The sequence below is a fragment of the Henckelia pumila genome, chromosome 3, assembly GCF_033568475.1.
Source record: "Henckelia pumila isolate YLH828 chromosome 3, ASM3356847v2, whole genome shotgun sequence".
NCBI lineage: Eukaryota > Viridiplantae > Streptophyta > Magnoliopsida > Lamiales > Gesneriaceae > Henckelia > Henckelia pumila.
The window spans coordinates 59,215,668-59,236,500 of record NC_133122.1 but is presented as its reverse complement, the minus strand read 5'-3'; the positions used below and the strand labels follow the sequence as shown (position 1 = coordinate 59,236,500).

At 33.1% G+C, this 20,833-nt stretch overlaps 3 protein-coding genes across 4 annotated transcripts; 2 read left to right on the top strand and 1 right to left on the bottom strand.

The window, feature by feature from the left end:
- The first annotated feature begins 1,638 nt into the window (after positions 1–1,638).
- On the top strand, positions 1,639–6,717 carry LOC140886960 (elongation factor Tu, mitochondrial). The gene is made up of 12 exons (XM_073293921.1): positions 1,639–1,967; positions 2,177–2,252; positions 2,415–2,507; positions 2,617–2,691; positions 3,036–3,140; positions 3,239–3,329; positions 3,411–3,616; positions 4,079–4,162; positions 4,733–4,795; positions 4,870–4,932; positions 5,211–5,451; positions 6,243–6,717. The coding sequence occupies exons 1-12, from the start codon at positions 1,786–1,788 to the stop codon at positions 6,311–6,313; spliced, it is 1,350 nt and encodes a 449-aa protein (XP_073150022.1). The 5' UTR covers positions 1,639–1,785; the 3' UTR covers positions 6,314–6,717.
- A 486-nt stretch (positions 6,718–7,203) lies between these two features.
- LOC140891772 (uncharacterized) lies at positions 7,204–10,114 on the bottom strand. Of its 2 annotated transcripts, none has more exons than XM_073300408.1 (5): positions 9,772–10,114; positions 9,214–9,358; positions 8,405–8,765; positions 8,243–8,311; positions 7,204–7,817 (listed from the first exon to the last, which is right to left on the bottom strand). In XM_073300408.1, exons 1-5 carry the CDS (start codon positions 9,862–9,864, stop codon positions 7,319–7,321), a joined length of 1,167 nt encoding a protein of 388 aa, XP_073156509.1. In that variant the 5' UTR covers positions 9,865–10,114; the 3' UTR covers positions 7,204–7,318. The 2 variants fall into 2 exon arrangements, with proteins under 2 accessions (XP_073156509.1, XP_073156510.1); XM_073300409.1 differs by having other exon boundaries at positions 7,204–7,814; positions 9,772–10,111.
- Positions 10,115–16,438: 6,324 nt separating this feature from the next.
- On the top strand, positions 16,439–19,353 carry LOC140891019 (endo-1,3;1,4-beta-D-glucanase-like). The gene is made up of 8 exons (XM_073299227.1): positions 16,439–16,705; positions 16,850–17,009; positions 17,622–17,643; positions 17,780–17,906; positions 18,234–18,324; positions 18,454–18,543; positions 18,704–18,804; positions 18,946–19,353. Exons 1-8 carry the CDS (start codon positions 16,580–16,582, stop codon positions 19,084–19,086), a joined length of 858 nt encoding a protein of 285 aa, XP_073155328.1. The 5' UTR covers positions 16,439–16,579; the 3' UTR covers positions 19,087–19,353.
- The last annotated feature ends 1,480 nt before the right edge of the window (positions 19,354–20,833 follow it).

The window sequence follows — 20,833 nt, the reverse complement described above, 5'->3', positions numbered from 1 at the left end:
GTTTGCCTGAAAGTCTAAAATTCAATCAGCTATTGTTCGTGGGAATCAGGTATGACTTCTGGAGATTTAGAATGGAAAATGGAGGTCAATATGCATTTCAAGATAACACAAACCCAAAACACACGCCTCAAAAGAGAGAAGTTAAATTCTTGATAACAAGAACTTTTAGTGACTTATATGTGCTTATTATTAAAAACAACAATAAGTTATATGAATATATGAGCTATTTTATGAGCTTATAAGCTGTCATGTTTATTGTAAAAATAAGTTGTTAAATGTTTAAATGAACTGATTTTAAATAACTTAAAATTTTGATGTTATAAAAAATGTATAATACTATGAAAGTAAATGTAAATAGCAATATATACACAAGAATAATTTTAAAATTTATCATAAATGTTAAATATACATTAAAATAATAATTTTTTAATTTTATAGAATAAAAATTGATAAATTACGTACAAAAAAAGGGCAGATGACATGGTAGATATTTAATAAAATATATAATGATAACGTGGAGAATTAAAATTACAAAATAAGACATTTTCTAAAAAAATTAGGAGTGACTCTAATTTTTTTGTAACACCAGTTTATAAGCTGGTTGAAAAAAAAAATTGTGAAACAAATTTAAAGAGCTTATAAAATAAGTCAAACATCCTGTACTTGTCCATTAAAACACTAGATGTACTTAGCCATCGTACCACGGTGGCTTATCTCGTTCTATGATTAATGCTGCAAACAAGTTATCGGAACATTCGATGATACCAATGGGGTACTACCCATTGGAAGCGTGGAGGGCTCTGATTGGCCCAAATAAGTGGGCCCCACATAAAAGTGTGTGAGGCCCACTGATTTGGGCCAATCATGAAGGGCCATGATGCCTATGGGGTACTACCCCATGGACAACATGTACAAAACCCAAGTTATCGCCTATGACTTTTGTAAAAGTCACTTGCTCGCAATCCTTTCCTCGGGTCCATCTCACATGCATATAAAACGAGATTTTTTGGGTACCTGAAAAATCAAATCGAGACTTTCTTTATTCTTCTTCACTCTCAATATTATTTTTCATGCCTAAAATATAATTTTTCACATTTGTTCGTTATGTTAGAGAGAATATTATATAATATATGTTGATTTGATTTCCAAAAAAAAAAATTTGTTATGGTCGATTATGGACCTAATCGATCCGTCTATAAAAGATAATACTTAGGTAGTGTTTGGGAGAGCTTCTAGGAAGCACTTCTCAGTTTTTCGTCAACAAAATTTCACAAAATTTCACATTTTTGTTAACGAAAAAGCTGAAAAATGCTTCTAAGAAGCTCTCCCAATCATTGCTTTAATGCTGTCATTTATCCTTTGCCAAACAATAAATTTTTAGTCACGCTTGTATTTATAAATTTGATTGATTGAATGGATGAAATTCACCAAAATTGACTATTAACATATTTGTTATCAAAATTATGGATTGGAGATCAATCAACCAACCTTGAATTTTGTATGATCCAAGTCCAAGGTAATCTTGATTTCAGACCCGCTCTATGTCAAATATAGGCCAGGCCATACTAACTAGGCCGAGAAAGGCCCATACGAATTGACGCGAATAACTACGGGGCCCGCGGCACAAAACGGCGTCGTACGAGGATCTGTCATCCGGAAAAGCCCTAGCCAATTTTGTCTTCCTAAAACCCTGAATTTCCAAAACCTCATACGCTGCTCCACGCCTTTCCATTTTCTCACTACCTGCCTGTAACGCTGTTATTCTCCCGATTTTACACTCGGAAAATGGCGTCGGTGGTTGTCCGGAACCCGAATTCGAAGCGGGCGATCACACTTGTGCCGAGAATCTACTCGTCATGTTGCCGAGGATCCGCCGTCTCTTCGCCTTTTTCTGCATCGGAATCCGATATATATTCCACCTCCGTATACAATCCCTGGTGGAGATCCATGGCTACCTTCACTCGCACGTAAGATGCGTCTCCTTGTTTTGGAATACTGAAATGACTATACAGTTAATCGCTTCTCTTTGACTTCTTCTTTTTATTATTATTTTGTGATCATTTTCTCTAGTTTTAAGCAAACGTGAAAATAGGTATCCTGAAGGTTTTTTTTTTAATGATGCGAGTCTGATAACTTGGTGGTAATTTAATTGATGTAATGTAATACTTGTTTGCAGAAAACCTCATGTGAATGTGGGAACGATTGGGCATGTTGACCATGGAAAGACTACTTTAACCGCAGCGATCACCCGGGTAGGGTTGAACATAATAATGATAATATTGTGATGTAGACTTTTTCTTTCTTTAGTTTTGCTTTTTCTTGTTCCTGTTCTGTAATCATAAACAGTCTTATATCATATAGATATAGATTCTTTGTACTTCAAGGCCTTTAACCCATTTTATTTTCTCTGTAAGGTCTTGTCAGAAGAAGGTAATGCTAAAGCTGTTGCCTTTGATGAAATTGATAAAGCCCCCGAAGAGAAAAAGAGAGGGATTACAATTGCCACGGTTAGGATATTTCTCTATTTATCTCATTTAACGCTCCCCTTTAACATTATCTACTTGTGCTTGTCCTGGAGTCATCAAATATAGGTTTATGAGTGAGTTGATGCTGCAGGCTCATGTTGAATACGAAACGGCAAAGAGACATTATGCTCATGTTGACTGTCCTGGACATGCTGATTATGTGAAGGTCGGGTGCGGCTTGCTCGTGTTTGAACCTTCTATGATTGAATCACTCATTAACCCCTAATTCTAGTACTATTACTTCATGAATGAATTTCTTGTCTTGGATACAATTCAATGAAGATGGAGGTTGGGTTTATTTATGTTTGGAAGCAAAAAATGAAGTGATAGATAACTCAAATAGATTTCAGTTTAGTTAAATCAACAAGTATATACTATAGGATAATAATAATTGAAAGGATTAAGATTGAATCTCGGAGACCTCCTCCAGCAAAATGTCATCTTTGGCCCTGTTAATTTATCTTTTGCCAGTATTAGTAGGTAATGCAAATCTCTTTGATGATAATGCAGAACATGATTACTGGTGCTGCTCAAATGGATGGGGGTATCCTTGTTGTGTCTGCCCCTGATGGTCCAATGCCACAAACTAAGGAACACATTCTGCTCGCACGCCAGGTTTATGGCTGGACATGAATTGATATGCACAAACACGATTCGTGGTTTTTGCTAAACTTTTGGTTTTGCAATTTCATCATTTACTCTGACTACTATAGGTTGGTGTGCCATCACTTGTGTGCTTCCTTAATAAAGTTGATGCTGTGGATGACCCAGAATTGCTGGAACTTGTGGAAATGGAACTGCGTGGTAATCTTAAAATTTGATCCTGGTATTGTTCTTGGCCTTTCTATTTGATTGTAACTATTTAACATTACCTCATTTTTATAGAATTGCTGAGCTTCTACAAGTTTCCTGGGGATGATATTCCAATTGTCCGAGGATCGGCTTTGTCTGCTTTAGAGGGGACAAATGAGGAAATAGGAAAAAAGGCTATATTAAAGCTAATGGATGCTGTAGATTCATATATTCCAGATCCAATTCGTGTACTTGATAAGCCTTTCCTCATGCCCGTGGAAGATGTTTTTACTATTCAGGTAAAATATACTTTTACATCAATTATTTAGAGAGAACAATAACTTATGTCGAGCTGCAACATCACAATCATAAACTTGTAAAGAGATGATTGTTTAGTATAGCTAAGGAATCAGACTATATCAAATAAAAAAGAAAAAGAAAAAAGAAAATTATTACGTGCGCGTGATGGGAAACCAATATTAATAACGATGGCGATGTGTATGTAAAAATTTAAGTTTCTAAATGTGGTAGCTATCAAAGAAATAAAATAAAAATTGAAATCTGGTTAATTTTCTTTCCATTTATGTACTCATTAATATTTTTAGTGATGCTAATTGATATGAGTTAAGGGTTATCGAACATCAAAAAAAAAATTTAAAGTCCAATGTCCCTTTTTTTTTTTCTGATGAAGTGATTTATACTTTGCGAAAACATGTTTCATTGGTATTGAACTATTGATATTTATCTTGGTGATTTTTAAGGGGCGTGGAACTGTTGCAACTGGCCGTGTTGAACAAGGAATAATCAAACCAGGGGAAGAAGTAGAAATCTTGGGGCTCTCGCAAGTGAGTTATCTTCGTTAATTTATTTGGAAGTGTGGTTTTCAAGCAGGGTGTTTGATAGCTTTTTATGTGCTGTTGATTTAAAGTTGATGTTGAAGGTGTAGACAGTCTGAATCCTGTACATTAATCTTTGGAAGAGGCTGGCAGATTTCATGAATTAGTGGTGTCAAGTTTCAGATGATGGAATTTGTATAAATTCCGCATCATCTGTTCTTAACTCTAGTTGATCTATTTAAAACTGGAAGCAAGTTAATTGCCATATTTATGAGCATTTAAATAGTTGAACATGCGCCACCAGACTTGTAGTTTTCCACTGGAAGTTTGTAGTTATTTCTTTGTGATCGAATGACGACTATATAGTCGTAATGTTGTTTTATTAAACTTGGAGCACATACACACAAGTTGGATTAGTTTTCATGAAGGATTAGATTGCTCTTCGGCAATCAAATTATCCTGTGGAACAACCCTTCTGTTGGTTTAGACTTCTCCGCTTGTGTTGTGAGCTAGCATTAACAGATTCTACTGCTTTGTTTTTTTACTGGTACACTAATGCCATATCTCTTTCTGCTACAGAACAAAATCAAAACTACGGCAACAGGTGTAGAGATGTTCAAGAAGACTTTGGATTTTGGTCAGGTAAAAGATTAATTTCTGCACGTGATAATGATGTTTATGCTGCAGCTGTTACAATCATTTCGTTTTTGTTTTAGGCCGGCGACAATGTGGGTCTGCTATTGCGTGGCTTGAAACGTGATGATGTCCAACGAGGAATGGTTAGTGCACTCACTGGGATGTTTCTTTCGGTTATTTATTTATTCCAATCACTCTTATTGGGTGCACCACCTTTGTTCGTATGCGATAATTCAGGAATCAATAAAGTTGTATTGTCACTTTTCTTATCGCCTGGTTAAACAATTAACTGTAATTGGATGCATAACAGCTTGATTTACAGTTTGTGTACATAAATATTCTTTCAAATGAATGCTTTAAATGCATCTGCAGGATGCGTTGGGGATATTATTTCTTTGTTTCTTTGGTTCGTTTTATGCAGGTGATTGCAAAACCCAATACTCTCAAAACCTACACAAGATTTGAGGCAGAAATATATGTCCTCACAAAAGAGGAAGGCGGTCGTCATACCGCTTTCTTTTCGAATTATAGACCTCAATTCTACTTGAGGACGGCTGACGTCACTGGTAAAGTCGAGTTGCCGGAAAATGTGAAGATGGTTATGCCCGGGGACAATGTGACTGCTGTTTTCGAGCTTATCTACCCAGTTCCTCTTGAAGCAGGTACATAGGATTATATGTTTTGCTGGGTGGCCATTTTCTGATCCAACTAAGCTTTAACTTACTGTGTGTTGTCGCTTTCCAGTTGGTTCCCGTCTTCGTTTACCTATTGAGAAAGTAATCTAATTCTTTTTTGAGTCTCGAATTCAATTATAAAATCATTTAACCTCCTGGATCAGTATAATCTTCTGATGCCTCCATTGTTATTATCTGTGGGTTTTTTTTTGGACATTGCCTTATTTCTCTATTTCACACGTCTTTATCATGCGATGCTTTTCCTCTCTTGTTTAAGCCATTTCTGTCACTTGTCTCGAGGCATTCCTTGTTGCTGGTGCTATTTATTTTGATAGTCTTTTATTCAATTCAACCAGAGAAAGGGAGAAACAATAGATGCTAATATCCATGATGCCTTCAATTGATATTATTTTTGGTGATATTGTGGACAATCTGAATCTAAATAAATAAGATTTCAACTCTAGCTTGATTCTGGTTTTCAATTTAGGTTATCTGAGAAAAGGTGCATACTTTCAGCTGTTATTATATTATGTACCTTATTTGGTTTTGAACAACCCTCGAGTTTTTTTAACAATTGTGATACTTGATTTTCTTTTGTACGTGAAGTATATATTATGTGGAATCACTAAATACTTTGTGATTTTGAATCTCTCTTTGATTATGGTGGGACAAACTAGAGAGATTCGAGTGGTGATAGGCACTGTTCTTCTGGTTATTTAGTTATTTACTAAGTCAATTTGCTATTCCAGAACTTAACCATTTCTTTCCAAAATTGACAGGCCAAAGATTTGCCCTGAGAGAGGGTGGTCGCACAGTTGGTGCTGGAGTTGTTTCAAAAGTTATGAGTTGAACTTGAAACCAACACAGTGTTGCCTGGCTTGCCTCCTTTCACCCGTAGTTCGCCATTTGTTCTGCCTTTGATTACGAATATCCTTCGGCTTTAATGCAAAATGGTTTGATGCCCTTATTTGTAAGGTGCGTTTGATAATATTTAGGAGAAGAGCACACAAGTGATTTTGCAGCGACTCATTAGTCCACAAAATTCTTGTCTATTTTTCTGTAGTTTTCTTCGTGTATCATCAATAATTAATTTTGTTTTGAGGCTGCGTCCTCGTATTAATTAACTGTGCTTTTTCCTGCCACAATGGTGCTGGAACGGCCCTATTTGTCAGTACTAGAAAATCCTGTGTTTTTAGTCTATAATAATAATAATACTCCTCAAAAGTAAGAAAACATTCCCTTTCGGGTGTGAAATGCGTCCCGGTTTACTCTAGGTTTTATGGGGTTCTTTGTTTTTTTTTTTTTTTTTATTGTTCTAGAATATCATTAAAAAGGCCTCTCTTTACACAATTTAAATTTTTATTCACGTCAAATATGCGTATTAAATAATTCAATTCCCTAATTCAACATCATGCGTTGTATTTATGAATATTAGAATTTCTGCAAACGTAATAAAAGAACTAATAGTTTGTATCAATATTCGTTTTAATCATTTTGACGAAACACCAGGTTTTTCTTAATTACCCTCTGCGTGTTTCCTTGTTTTTCCTAGATATATATTTTTTAATTAAATCAGGGATGTTTCTCTCACCGTCAATGTAGTTTATATTAATGTTACTTTTGGTCATTTTTACAATGACATCTTCCTTTTTCATTGCCCATTAAATTATTTCCATGTTTTCGCTAGAGTCTAGATATAAAGATTTTCACAAGGGGGGACTGCTTCCCCCTCGGACTGAATTTCCAGAAACAAATGTAACTTCCTGAATTACAATTCCAATCTTGAGACTACGAAGAATGTCCCAACAATGTGTATGCAACGTCGTGTGAAGCATCGTCCGCTCGCAAACATTAATCAGACCAACCTCAGAACTGCAACAACCATCAAGGCCCCCCCACGATAGTATATATCCTTCATATTTCTCTCCAAGCAATTCATCATTTCCCCTTCTTTTTCTCCCATCTTGCCAGAAGTTTTTCTGATAGAAACCACCGTATCTCTCAGTTTATGTACAGCCCACGAGAGAGAAATAAGCCCCAACCCCAATACAGTGCTCAGAATCTTAGATGCACAAAAGGGTACACTATTACAAGCTACACGGCAGAGTACTGATAAAACGACAGCAATGCCAGCACCAGCAATGGTTGCGGAGCATTGGGTTAGCATCGCGGGAAGCCGGGGACTGGATTTCTTCAAAGAGTGGATAGTGTTTTTGGTCTGCTTCTGCTCTTTGTTGACAAGAATGGACAAAAGAATTTCACACATGTGAAGGTAGCTCTTTTCCCTCTCTTTAATGGTTCTTGTAGTGCTCTTCTTCTTCTCTGATGCCTTTCTGCTCACTTTTTCGTGGCTGCTAAAAAATTTATAACATTAGGTGCAAAATTTGTTCAATTATAGAACAATACTAGATTAAGATGGCTGGTAGTTTAGTGTTGTGCAAGTGGCAGGCACACACCTTTGCACATACAAAATAAAGGCCAAAACACAGTTTTGCACAGGAGAATTTCACATCTCAACCTTAAGAAATTCAGATCGAAGATGATACAAACTTGTTAAGAAAAATTCGAATAGAAATATGCAAAGTAGATGGAGGTTTATTTTATGAAAAACCGAGAAGACTTCAGCAAGACACCACTGAGGTTTAAGTTTATAAATGCATGTAAACAGTGATCTTTACGGTGGAGTGACTGGAGTCAAAGAGAGCATAAATTATGCGTCAGGGAACGGACGGTAACTGAAATGCTTCTTTATAACATACATTTGAAAGCAGTGTCATACCTCTTCAAAACTCCTGCTTTTTCAGTAAGAAGATTGGATGCTGTAGTGCTGGCTTGTGCTCTTTTCCGCCTGGTAAACAAGATAAAAAAAATAGTGAGGTTCCTGGGACAAGCAATTTCATTAAAACAGTCAAGTGCTCAATGAAACAAATAAAGCTAATACCTTTCAAAGAAAGGGACCAGCATAGTCTGCTTACTGGATTTATTCGTATTTTTCGATGAGTAAAGGCCAGATATTTCCTTAAATACATCATTCATCTCATTCCCAAAATAATTCTGTAGTTGACCATCAGAATTACACGAATATTCCACGGAGGGTTCATTGAAGTAGACTTCCCTGGTTGGATATATAAGTGACTGCTGAGTAAATGGTGCAAAATCTAGGTGCCCCATCAAATCGTGGATCATAGACGACATATCAAGTGAACCATTTTCTACTCCCATTGATCCAGAGGCAAGTAATTTCAAGATCTTTTCTTGACTGTTACATTTATCGGCAATCCCAAAGCCAGAAGGTTCAAAGCCTGGTTGCGCGGAAAAATTTAAAAAAAAAACACATAGTGTAAGGATATATACTTCAGCATCACTGAATTCTCAACTAAATATATTCTGTAAGAACAAGCAACGCCACTGAACCAAAAATATGTCCTAAAGTTTGTAACATATTAAATTGTTTTGAGTTTGAATCCCCATGAGTTGCAAGTTATTAAGGTTAATTATCGGGTCTGAATTTGGGAAGTAACAACCATGCATCATGATGATCATAATATAAATCTAGATGTTCAGTAGTCCTACAAGGTTTTTAAAAAACTCGATCAATATTCCTGAGGGGCGATTAACTCCTCCCTACCATTCTAGAGACACTGCGTACATCAAAATACACAAGTAGAGAAACATATATATATTACTGTATATTTGGTTGAAACGTAACAGATATTCAAATGAAAAGGAGAAAATGAGTCAGTGGTGAACCTTGAATGCCAGCAGGCCTTCTAAATGTTGAGTCCAGTGTGATCAAGTTACTCCGGTCTAACAATCCACTGGTAAAATTCCAATCCTCTTTCTGGTGCAGGCTTAAATCAAAGGAGCGGGAGCTAAACCGAACTTGATTCGAGCCCTGATGGGAAACAAAAGAGAAGCTCAGCACAGCACTAGAGGAACACAAAAACTATACACTACATAGGACACCAATCAACAAACGTCCAATTTTCGTTCACGAATCAAGTGAAGAACCAAATCACAACTTTTCTTTTTTTGCAGGAGAATGATGCAAACACCAAGATATCATTATAATAGAATCACAGCCGTCATTCATTTGGTTCAAATAGTCCACAACACCAAAACACAATCATTCAAGAAATCATGGGAACAATTTCTTTTTGACTTTCCTATGAAATTTCTTGATGCTACCAACCCAAGAGAGGACGAGCATGGAGTTCAATTCTGGAAAAATATCACACGACAAGCAAAAATCCCAATCTTGAAACATAGGAGAAACCTTGTACAAAACAAACTCAGACTCTATTATACCTTTGAGAACCTGTTAAAGCCAGGTTCTGAATGCAACGCCACCCCCAAATCAAGAGGGAAGCCATGCGAGGCCATCAAACAGAGCTCCGCCATCTCTCCCTCAGAGAGGAACCCAGTTTTTTCAGATAACCATTGGATACCTTCTTCTGTGCCAGACCTTTTAAGGGTCGCAACAAGATTTGGCCTATCCTACACCGCTCCTCAAATTGACAATAGATTTAATTCATTAATCAAGGCCCTGTTTCGTTTGCAAGTCATTATAAACCAAATCAAGAAAATAGAGCATCTCGAATTAATATACGTGATACAAGAATTAACGGGGAATTCGAGCGACTTGGTGGGTCCAAATCCAGGTTGGGTTTCTGAGTTCAGACAAAAGCTTCTTTTCGATTTCTTTTCTGTTTCGGGAATCTTCCGGGAGTTGTCAAATTACCTTCCACCACCTTTGTTTTTATTATCTTTTAGCACTTTGAGAATATGCAAGATTATTTTTCGGTGACAAAACTTTCGAAATAATTTTGAGAATGACATAATAACTTATGAACTAATTTATCAAGTAAATCATACTGAACAAATTATGTGCGAGTGACTCGTTCAAAAAGGTGGTGTTAGAAAAAAAAAACTTGATTATTTGTGAAAATTTACTTATTTTACCAATACGAACGCTCACATTAGAGTTTCCACCACCTTTGTTTTTCTTTCATCACGTTGAGTCATGAGTGTGGGTGGAACACATATTTCACATCTATTTTTAGTTGGGTTGTTTATATTCATCTTCTCATACACCATAGAAATGATTTTCGTGACGGCAATTACCTGGAACCTTTTAAGTTTTTAACCATAAAAAGTTTAATACTTGAGTTATCTCCATTGATCAAAATAATTGGTAACTCAGGCTATCAATCATTTGTATTCGTGAGCATTGGAGACTCCTTTGATCAATCAAATTCACATTGTCTCTCAAATCATCATGAGATTTTGTTTCAACTTTATCTGCGAAATGCGAACAAGGTAGCTCATGTTTGGCTGCACGTGCCCTTTCTATTAATCAAAGTTCTATAATTTTTTTATTCACTACCTCTGTATAGAACTGAATCAACTGATATTGTAAACAATGATCTCTTTGTTGGATGATTACGAAAGCTTTACATTTTCAAAAAATACATATATATATGACAACCAATATCTGGGAAATAATTTCAAATATGAAAATTGTGTAATTGATGGAATAAAAAAAAGGTGCGATAAGAAAACACTTTATATATAACCGAAATTTCAAAAGTCATCTTATAACAATAACAATTAACAAAAATCACGAGGGAAAAAAAATTTAATGTCATCTTAAAAACTTAAACGATAAAATTCAATAGAAAGAGGATGAAAGTGAAAGATTCGTTTTCATCTGAAAACGAATAAGGCATTGTTTGGTTTGATGTATTATTAATCTATGTATAATTTAACCCAATTAGTTTCGCCTTATTTTTGTCATATTATTTATCTATTTATTAATTAATAATTTTACATCAATTAAATCAAATAAATTATAATATATCCATCAAATCAAATAATGTATTAACTATTTTTTCTTATTTATTTTTAATTTACATTATATTACTTATCTATGGATTACTTATCCTATCACTCAAACCAAACAGTGCCTATAAGAGTATTATTTAAAAATTAAATCCCATGATTTTTATTCGCAAGAAAAATTACGTATAAAAATAAATAGAAACAATATATGAAACCGACATATTTTTCCAAAGTTGAATAGTAAATTATAAGGATTAGCATAATACAGATGTTACATTTACGTTCTTAAATAAAAAATTTCATTTCCTAAAATTTGATTATACATTAAATACAAAATCTTATGATATAATAAAAAAATGTTTATTTAATTAATGTAAACAATCGATGTTTATGTATTGAATGAATTAATATTATTCTAATATATATTATTATTATTATTATTTAATAAATATATAAAAATAAGAACACCAAAATAGAATCTATAATCTATAATCTATAACCCTATAAATATATGGATTTGAATTGTGATTTGTCCTAATTAACCTCATTCTCTTCATTAATTATTTTCCAACACCATCATTCATTATTAAACCATATCATCATTAATTATGCTTTGTTCACTACTATGTCAGTATGTCACCATTAATTATGCTTTATTGACTAATATTTCTTTGACCACGATTCTCTCCCACAAATGTCTCTTCTATTGCCCCTATTCTACCTTCATTTCATCGTTTCTTCTTCCTCTTTTTCACTTTTCTTCCTTTTCCAAGCATACAATCCAAATTCTGCATATAATAAAAACAACTCAATTAAAAGAAATTTCAATTTTATATATTATTTATATTTACAAAAAAAATAAATTAAGTAAATATATATAAATTAAATGTTATAGACAAAAAAACAACCAATGAACGGATAAAAAAATAACTCAAATTTTCACATAATAAGTACTGTATAAACTAACATCGAACAGTTAAATTATATTATTACGTTTATTTATTAAATGAGTAATGTTACATGTACAACCAAATTTGTACAACAATTTTTACACCACAAAAAATTCAATACAAAATTTTAATTTATCAAATCTCACGATACATTGAATGCAATATCTCACGATATCATATCAAAATCTCACGAGATAATAACAAAATATCACGACATAATTGTTGTAAATATCGTTGTACGATATATTAGTTGTAAATCTAGCATTATTCTTATTAAATAATCAAAATATTGTATTCACTAGTTGCAAGCATGTAATGTAATTTAATTTAATTTAATGTAATAAAAAATGAAGCCCATAAATTAACAAGTCAATATATAGATATGTATTATGTCAGTATATAATTTACAAATTATTAATTATTAATTAAATGCATAGTCTGTAGCAAATACTAAAGTACAAGATAAACATTAGTTAATGATCCCATTTAAAGATATTGATTCAAATATTATCCATTGTGCTCCAACTTTTAGTTTTTTTAATACAAAATGCGGCGCATATATTAACATGCATTAATATATATAGTACAAGATTCAATGCGTAAATTAAGTGTCATTTGACAAATATTAAATACGTTAAAAACATTAGTTAATGATCTCTTTTAAAGTTTTTGACTCAAATATTATCTGTTCTGCCCAACTTTTCGTTTACCAATCATAAAATAATGATACAAATATACTTTTATAAATATTGCATCAAACGTCATATTCCATTCACCACATTCTTCGCATTCGTAATTTAAATCATTAACTTAAGTGTTGGAAAAATGGAAATCACACCAATTGGAGATCTGCACGAACAAAAAAGAGGCGTCGCCTCGCCGTCAAAAGTTTCGTTATTCGACAGGGAGAAGAGACACCGACTAAGACGACAAACAAGACAATGAGAAAGATGATTTTCATCAACGAGCATGTACGTAGCCGTTTACATTTGTTATACTACGACAACATCCTCCTTTATTTTTCATAATTTATCATTGTAAACTAAATTGATAAAAATTATTGATATCGTTGTCGTTTTTATTTCTTGTGCAATCATATATTAATTTTTAAAAAAAATTCACAATTATACAGAAAACACGTAACACTTCTGGTTAACTAGCTCATATTCAACACAATAAATGGACAAAAATTAATTATCAATGATAATCTCTGTTAGTATTTTTTCCAATTAAAATATTAGTGATTAATATTTTAAATTAATGTTATCTTTTTTATTTATTTGAATTTGAATGTATTATTTTACTACATTGAAATAGAAAAAATAAATAAATAAATTAACGTATTATTGATTAACCAGTTATCTTTATAGATTATTTTATTATAATTATTTATTAGATTTATTATGTATGATTATTAATTACAAAAAATCCACCTTTTAATTTAAAAAATTTACAGGTTTCTTTTAATAGATTGAATTCTATATTTTACAGATAAAAAAGTTTTCACCGTGATAAATATTATTATTTATTTATATATTGTTACTGTCTTTTGGGTTTTATTTTTTGTTTCTTTAAATAATAATAATTATTATTATTTATTATTATTCAAATATACATATTGAATTTACGTTCGATTTATTGTTTTTAAATTTGAAAATTAAGGCTTATGCATTTATCATTCTTCTACTTTATCTTATTTCATTTTGAGTTTTCATCAATATGTTCAGAATTAAACTAATCCTTCTCACTTTTCATTTGGAAAAAAACAAGGTACAATGATTCAATGAAAATTTTCACAACTTATTGAAAACCAACTAGACTTAATAATATACAACCCTGTCATCAAATTCATAGAACCCAAAATATGCAAATGTCAACCCCAAGTATGAGTTGTATTTGCAAAATAGTACCACAGTTGCAGAGCTACCTCAGTTGCTAAAGTTGTCACACCTAACATTTGAATTCAAGGAATTTGATGCGATCCCAGCCAATCTTCTGAATGGAAAAAAATATTTGCGTAAGTTGTCTCACCACACATAAATCATTTTTTCGCATTTAAAAATAGTTTTAATATGTATATTAACTGCAACAAAACAACGAAATGTGTGTAGGTGTGATCGGTGTTTTAAACAAAGTCATGCCATTGAGCAATTTCAAAAGATCAGATAAACCATAAGGTTAAAGGAGACATGTTATGCTTCTCAACATAAGGTACGTAAAATTAAACTACAAAATGTCATATATAATATTTTTTATAAATATCTAACAGATAAATAGTTTTGTTTAGAATGAAAAATATTTCTATCACTATGTGGGATGACTTGGCAATACACGAAGGACAATTGATGAAGCGCCTTGAATCAAAACATCCAATTGTGGCATTTTGCAATCTAAACATCTAAACTTTCATGGGTATGTTGGAATACAAAATCTTATTTTCTTCTTTCATCAATATTATTTAACCAAAATTATTTATGTTTTGAATTGGTTTGAACAATGAATCTGATACACCAGAGTTACAGACAAAACCGACAACTACAATCTTTCTTAACCCATTATGCGATACATGCATACATCTAATGTAATACAAACATGGTACATAGTTCTATATCTTTTCTCTATATATACCTTCTATGGGTGAACTTTATTTTAGAATAGAACAATACTGCGAACTTATTAATTTCTTTAGAAATAAATTGCAATCATGCAACCATTCTTTTATTTCATATCAAAAAATGTCAAAAACCAAAACAAATAATTTAATTTATTCAATAAATAACTGCTTCAGAAATATTATTCAAAAAAATTTATAGGTTGGATGCAGATCAAAAACAAGAAAAGTTAAATGAGCTTTGGATTACAAAGACAATAAAAAAATCAAAACAAGTGACACTAGATGATGTGGCAAACAAACGAACTACATTGACATAGGTATTTCATTTACTATTTCTTAATATCAATATTATTGGTTACTAAAATAAATGATACAAAAAAAAAACTACAAAATTAGTTCTCCAATGCATATATTTATATTTTACCTACCAGCAAAGGTCAGACTAAACGACCATGATAAATTATTCTTGTTTGTGCTTAGAACGACTATTACTTTATACAAAGCAAGATCAAAGAGATTGAGAACAAAGATAGTCCATGGTTGATGGTACAAAGCATGTGACTATTGCCTCCAAGCAACTAAAAAGAAAGATAACAACGCAAATTGCTCAAAATGCATTAAATACCCAAATACGATCATACCAAGGTATACGGAAAAAAAAAAACCATGGTCATGTCAAATTTTAAATCAAACTAGAATTGTCAACTTTACTTCTTTTCTTACAGGTACAAAATAACAATCATAATTGAAGACTCTCACGAGACAACAAGAATAACATTATTTGGAAACGTTGCAGCAACTTTTGTAGGATGCTTTGTTGAAGATTTAATTGGACTTGAAGACAAGGTATAAATAAAATAAAATAAACAAGAGTTTTTCCAACTAACTAAATAACTTATCGTAATATAGCATCTAATATTAAAGTTTTCAATGCAGAATTTACCAAAAACAGATATGAAGAGTTGCTAAATAAACAATTCAGAATTTCATTGGACTTGAAGACAAGGTATAAATAAAATAAAATAAACAAGGGTATATTAAATATTGTGGCAGAAGCTGTTGATATGCCTGAAGATTCTACGACGACAAATGTTAATATCAAGAAAAGAAGAAATCAAAAAAGATTCTCAAGCAACCTATACAAAGAGCTAATGCACAAAAGAAAGAAAAAACACTTGAATCGAACGTAAAAAAAAACAAGAAGATCTATGATGACAAAAATGAAATAGAGATCAAAGATGAAGAAACAATTGCTGCTTTTAAATAAAAGAAGAGAAAATGTGTTCTATTAATTTAAAACCAAATAATTAGTTACTTGTCTATTAAACATTATTGCTATTATTGCAATTACAAAAATTATTACGACAATTTTATTATTATTATTATTATTATTATTATTATAACTACGGAAATTAAAACCACAAATTTCGGATAATTATACTTACACACGTGCGTTGCACGTGCATTTGTTTAGCATGAATAAATATTGGAGGGACACGCAATCAAATGCCAGCCTACCAATCACCTCTCACCATATATATATATATATATATAATATAATACTAAATAAGAACAAATCAAAATTTGCAAGTCGTAACCTTTTGACTTCGCATTCGATTACTTTGCTGTCAAAGATCACATTCAACGCGATATTTCAATCATTTCGATCCCTCCATTTCAGTTAATCGATCGATCCATACACAGGCCAAGTATGGGAACATCTGAAAGAATTGTTTACACTTTCATTCTGATTTATGTGATGCTGATGATCATCGCTAAAACGGAGAAATCCGCCGCCGAGCACCGTCTCCTTCCGGAGGTGTTGCCTCAAGTTCAGGTAAGTCGGTGGTGTTCAGAAGCAGTTGATTTCAACTGTGGAGATGAGATCAATTTTTTGAGATCGATTTCGTTTCGTAACTTACTGGTCGGTCGAGCATTGTAACGGTTTTTTTTTTTTTTTGGATTTTACTAATCTCTGCAGTCTGGTCACGCGAAGTTGTCCCCGCAGTGCAGCGAGAATCCGCCATTGCAGAGCGGGGATAGCGGAGGGGGGTCGGTTCTGGAAATGGGCGGGCTTCAGTGCTACGTTTCGGGCCCCTCGGATTCGAAGCTCGCTATCGTCCTTGCTTCCGACATTTACGGTAAATTGTAATGATTGATTTTTTTTTTTTTAAAAAAAGAAGTTTATAGAATTACAATTTATTATGGAATATACTGAAATGGAAGAAAATCACTCACCAAGATGGTCTTTTTAACCAATTCTTATAAGGATAGACCTGATTAATCATTCCTCCGTGTGACACGTGACATAATGTTCTTGCAATAACATATTTTAGTCAATTATTGATTATTGATTGCAGTTGCCTAGAAGATCAAAATGCCAAACCCTGAGTGAACACATTCAATATGCAGATACATGGTTAAAAATTAAATATGAATTTTTAAAAAAATGTATTTTTTTTTTTTGAGACACATCCTGATGTATATGTTTTATGTTTATATTCAAAATCTAAGCCAAAAAAAAAAAAAAAAAAGGATTGACACCTATGAAGGGATATTATTTGCTGTTGTAACAAACAAACTACACGAATTTGGACGCTTGCTTCTTGAATACCTCGAGCTAATCATTCTATGTGCATGGACTGTGGTGCACTGGCTCATACAATCGGATTTATATCTTCTAACTGAAAAAAGTGAATAATCTTGTATTTTCGTATTTGCTCTCTTATGCAGTTAATGATTTTTTTGCGCAGGATATACAGCACCCAATCTGAGGTATTCCTGTTTCGGATATCTATCCCTTATCGAGTTGTGGATATCTTGAAAGAGAAGTTTTTTAGATTCAACAAAAAAAGAGAGATTTTTTTGTTTGTTTCCGTTGAAACTGATCCCAGGATCTATTTATTCCCAGGAAACTTGCTGATAAAGTTGCATCTTCTGGGTTTTACGCGGTGGTTCCGGATTTTTTCCATGGAGATCCATTCGATCCTACTAACCCGAATAAGACTAAGCCAGTCTGGATGGCACTGCATGATCCCGTTTGTTTCTTACTCATTAGTCCTCGCTTTACATGTTGCACTAAAAAAAAATTTATTTCAATGAATTGAATGAACATTTCAGTACACACGTATTGATGCGATTTGAACGTAAGACATGCATGTTTTGAGATGCCAGTTGAAACACAAATTTATTTGCTCTTTTAGTCTTCCCAATTTTCAATTGTTATTCTTAGATTTTGCGTACAGTTTGGATGCTTCCATAATCATAAATACTTTGTATTTTCACGCGGTAAGGTATTTGCTAGCTTATTTATGAGGAATCATGTACTAGTACATTTGACATATTGTTGTTAGTATTTCTATTAGATTAAGGCGTTTGAAGATACGAAACCGGTCTTAGAGGCTTTGAGAGGTCGTGGTAAATCAGAAATCGGTGTTGCTGGATTCTGCTACGGGGGTATGTTTCAGTAATCAGTAGGTCACATCAGGCCCAACTTGGATTGTACGTTGCTTCTAAGCCATAATTCGACAGGCATCGGTTTATTGTGATTCTTGACCTGTTTTTTACTTGATTTTATGTCGCCAGGTAAGGTGGCCGTGGAACTAGTAAAATGTGGGCTTGTTCAAGCTGGAGTTCTTCTACATCCATCATTCGTGACCGAAGATGACATGAAAGGTATGGAGCTTCACTTGAGTTTTGCCATTGGTGACATATTTTCTGAGATATAATGTCTTCATCACTTGACTAGAATTGCTCAAAATTTACTGGGTTGCAACTTGCAATAGAAAAATTTTGCCATCTTCTCGGTTTTAATTGACCATGGGTTTATTTGCAGAGGTGAATTTACCACTAGCTATTTTGGGAGCAGAGAATGACCACGTCTCGTGTCCTCCCAAGCTTGTTAAGAGCTTCAAGGGGATTTTGACCGCAAGAAAGGTAAAACAAAACTCAATCTAGCTCTTTTAAACTACCATATTTGAGATGCACTTTTTTGTTGAACTGTATATAAGTTTAAAACATTCGAGTTGAATCGTAACAATCTAGATATAAAATTTGGGCCATTTCTTTTTGTTATAGATTCCGAACTTTACGAAAATCTTCCCTGGGGTTGCTCATGGGTGGACCTTGAGGTACAACTTGACTGATAAGAAGGCTGTGAAAGCTGCTGATAAAGCACACCTAGATATGCTGAATTGGCTTAGCAAGTATGTCGATTGAGAGGAGCATTCAAGGCAACTGATTTTGAGGTTCCAAATAATTATTTATTCAAATGCGGTGTGAAAATTAAAATATATCCCTACCTCTAGGCTTTTCCCAATAGTCATCCCAGAAAAATGTTTGTTAGGGATATCTTTTTGTTTCATATTATATTTTTGAAGAAAGAAGTTCAAAAAATAGGGATATCTCTTGTAATGTTTTCTCGATTTGGTACAAGAATATTGATGAAATGCAAATGGACACTTTTTAATATGAAACACCTAACTAGAAACTCAATGAAAAAATAAATGCACAACTTTATGATTTTGAATATGTATATTGTGATGGATTAAACAACTACCCTCGAATAATTTGTATGCAAATACATCTTTAATTAGTATCTATAGATGAATTTTTTTAATTTTTTTTTTTTTACTACATTCATCAAATATCATAAATCAAGGATCTAAATTTATATTGTGATAACTAATATAAAGTTATCATTACGAACGACATATATCGTATTTCAGTTGTTAGTTAATGACAAGTTATATATTGTGTTAATCGTTGGACGATAGACAGAGATATACCCGTCGTATAAAATATTTAAAAATAATTTTTTAAACTTAGTTTGTTTTTAAGGATTTGAAACATGCTATTTTCAAAACTATTAAAAATATTTCAGTATTTTAATTATATAATTTTGAACGCTACATGTATAATTTAAGGGTAAATGATTTAAAAATCCCTACCAACCCTTCAAATTTTATCTTAACTCCCTAACCACAATTTTCTTTATTTTAACTCCCTAGTGGTCCCCATTTTTGAATTAAATATTATTTAGCAACTAATCCTTTGTATGTGGCATTGTTAACCTATCGAACCAGTCCCGGCCATGCAAGACTATCAGTTACGCAAGGTTTTCAGCCGATATACTCCGAATTAGGGTCCAACATGCTTCCGTAAGATGAAATAAATTTAAATACCTCTTTGACCAAAATGTCGCCGGGTCATACCTGCCGAGTTTTACGAAGTGCTCCTCACACTCCAACCACGCAGTCGCAACAGATGATTTCTGCACAAGCTCCTTCAACAACACCCAGCACAGCCTTAATTCATTTTCTACCTTAAGGCGTATGATATATAAATTTAATTATAAAATATGAGCATGAAAGAACAAGAGGCTTTAAAGAAATTATTCAGACATGATATTATTACATAAATCAACTCCTTTGAAGAGGAGAAGACAACTTGTTTAGCTACTCATAATAGCCTTGTTCTTGTAATACATAAAGAAAACTTAATACAATAGAGAGAGAAATATTACAATAATTTATTTGTAAGAAAACTGAAGGGAATGATCGATATCTTCAGCTTCCTTGAACGTTTGTATTTATAGCTGAGGTTCCACTCGTTTCACCGAAAAACTTCAGGGAATCTTACAACTATCTTCTATTTCTTTATGCCATTATTGATGACATCTTTTACTAGTGGAGGAGGGAGCTGTCTTGTATTTTTTATGCCATTATTGATGACATCTTTTACTAGTGGAGGAATCACATGCCTGCCACTTTCTTTTGGCTTTATTCTCCTCACATGCCTGCTTTATTGTTGTCGGGACATCTTTTGCTTTTGAAGTAGGCCCCTGTGAAAACACATCTTTGGTGGTCCTTGTCCACCTTTGCTTGTCTCGGAAAAATCTTTTCGATCCGTTCGGGGTCTGAAGTTTTTTCCGAATTCTGGCTCCTTTTGGTTGGGACATTCTGGG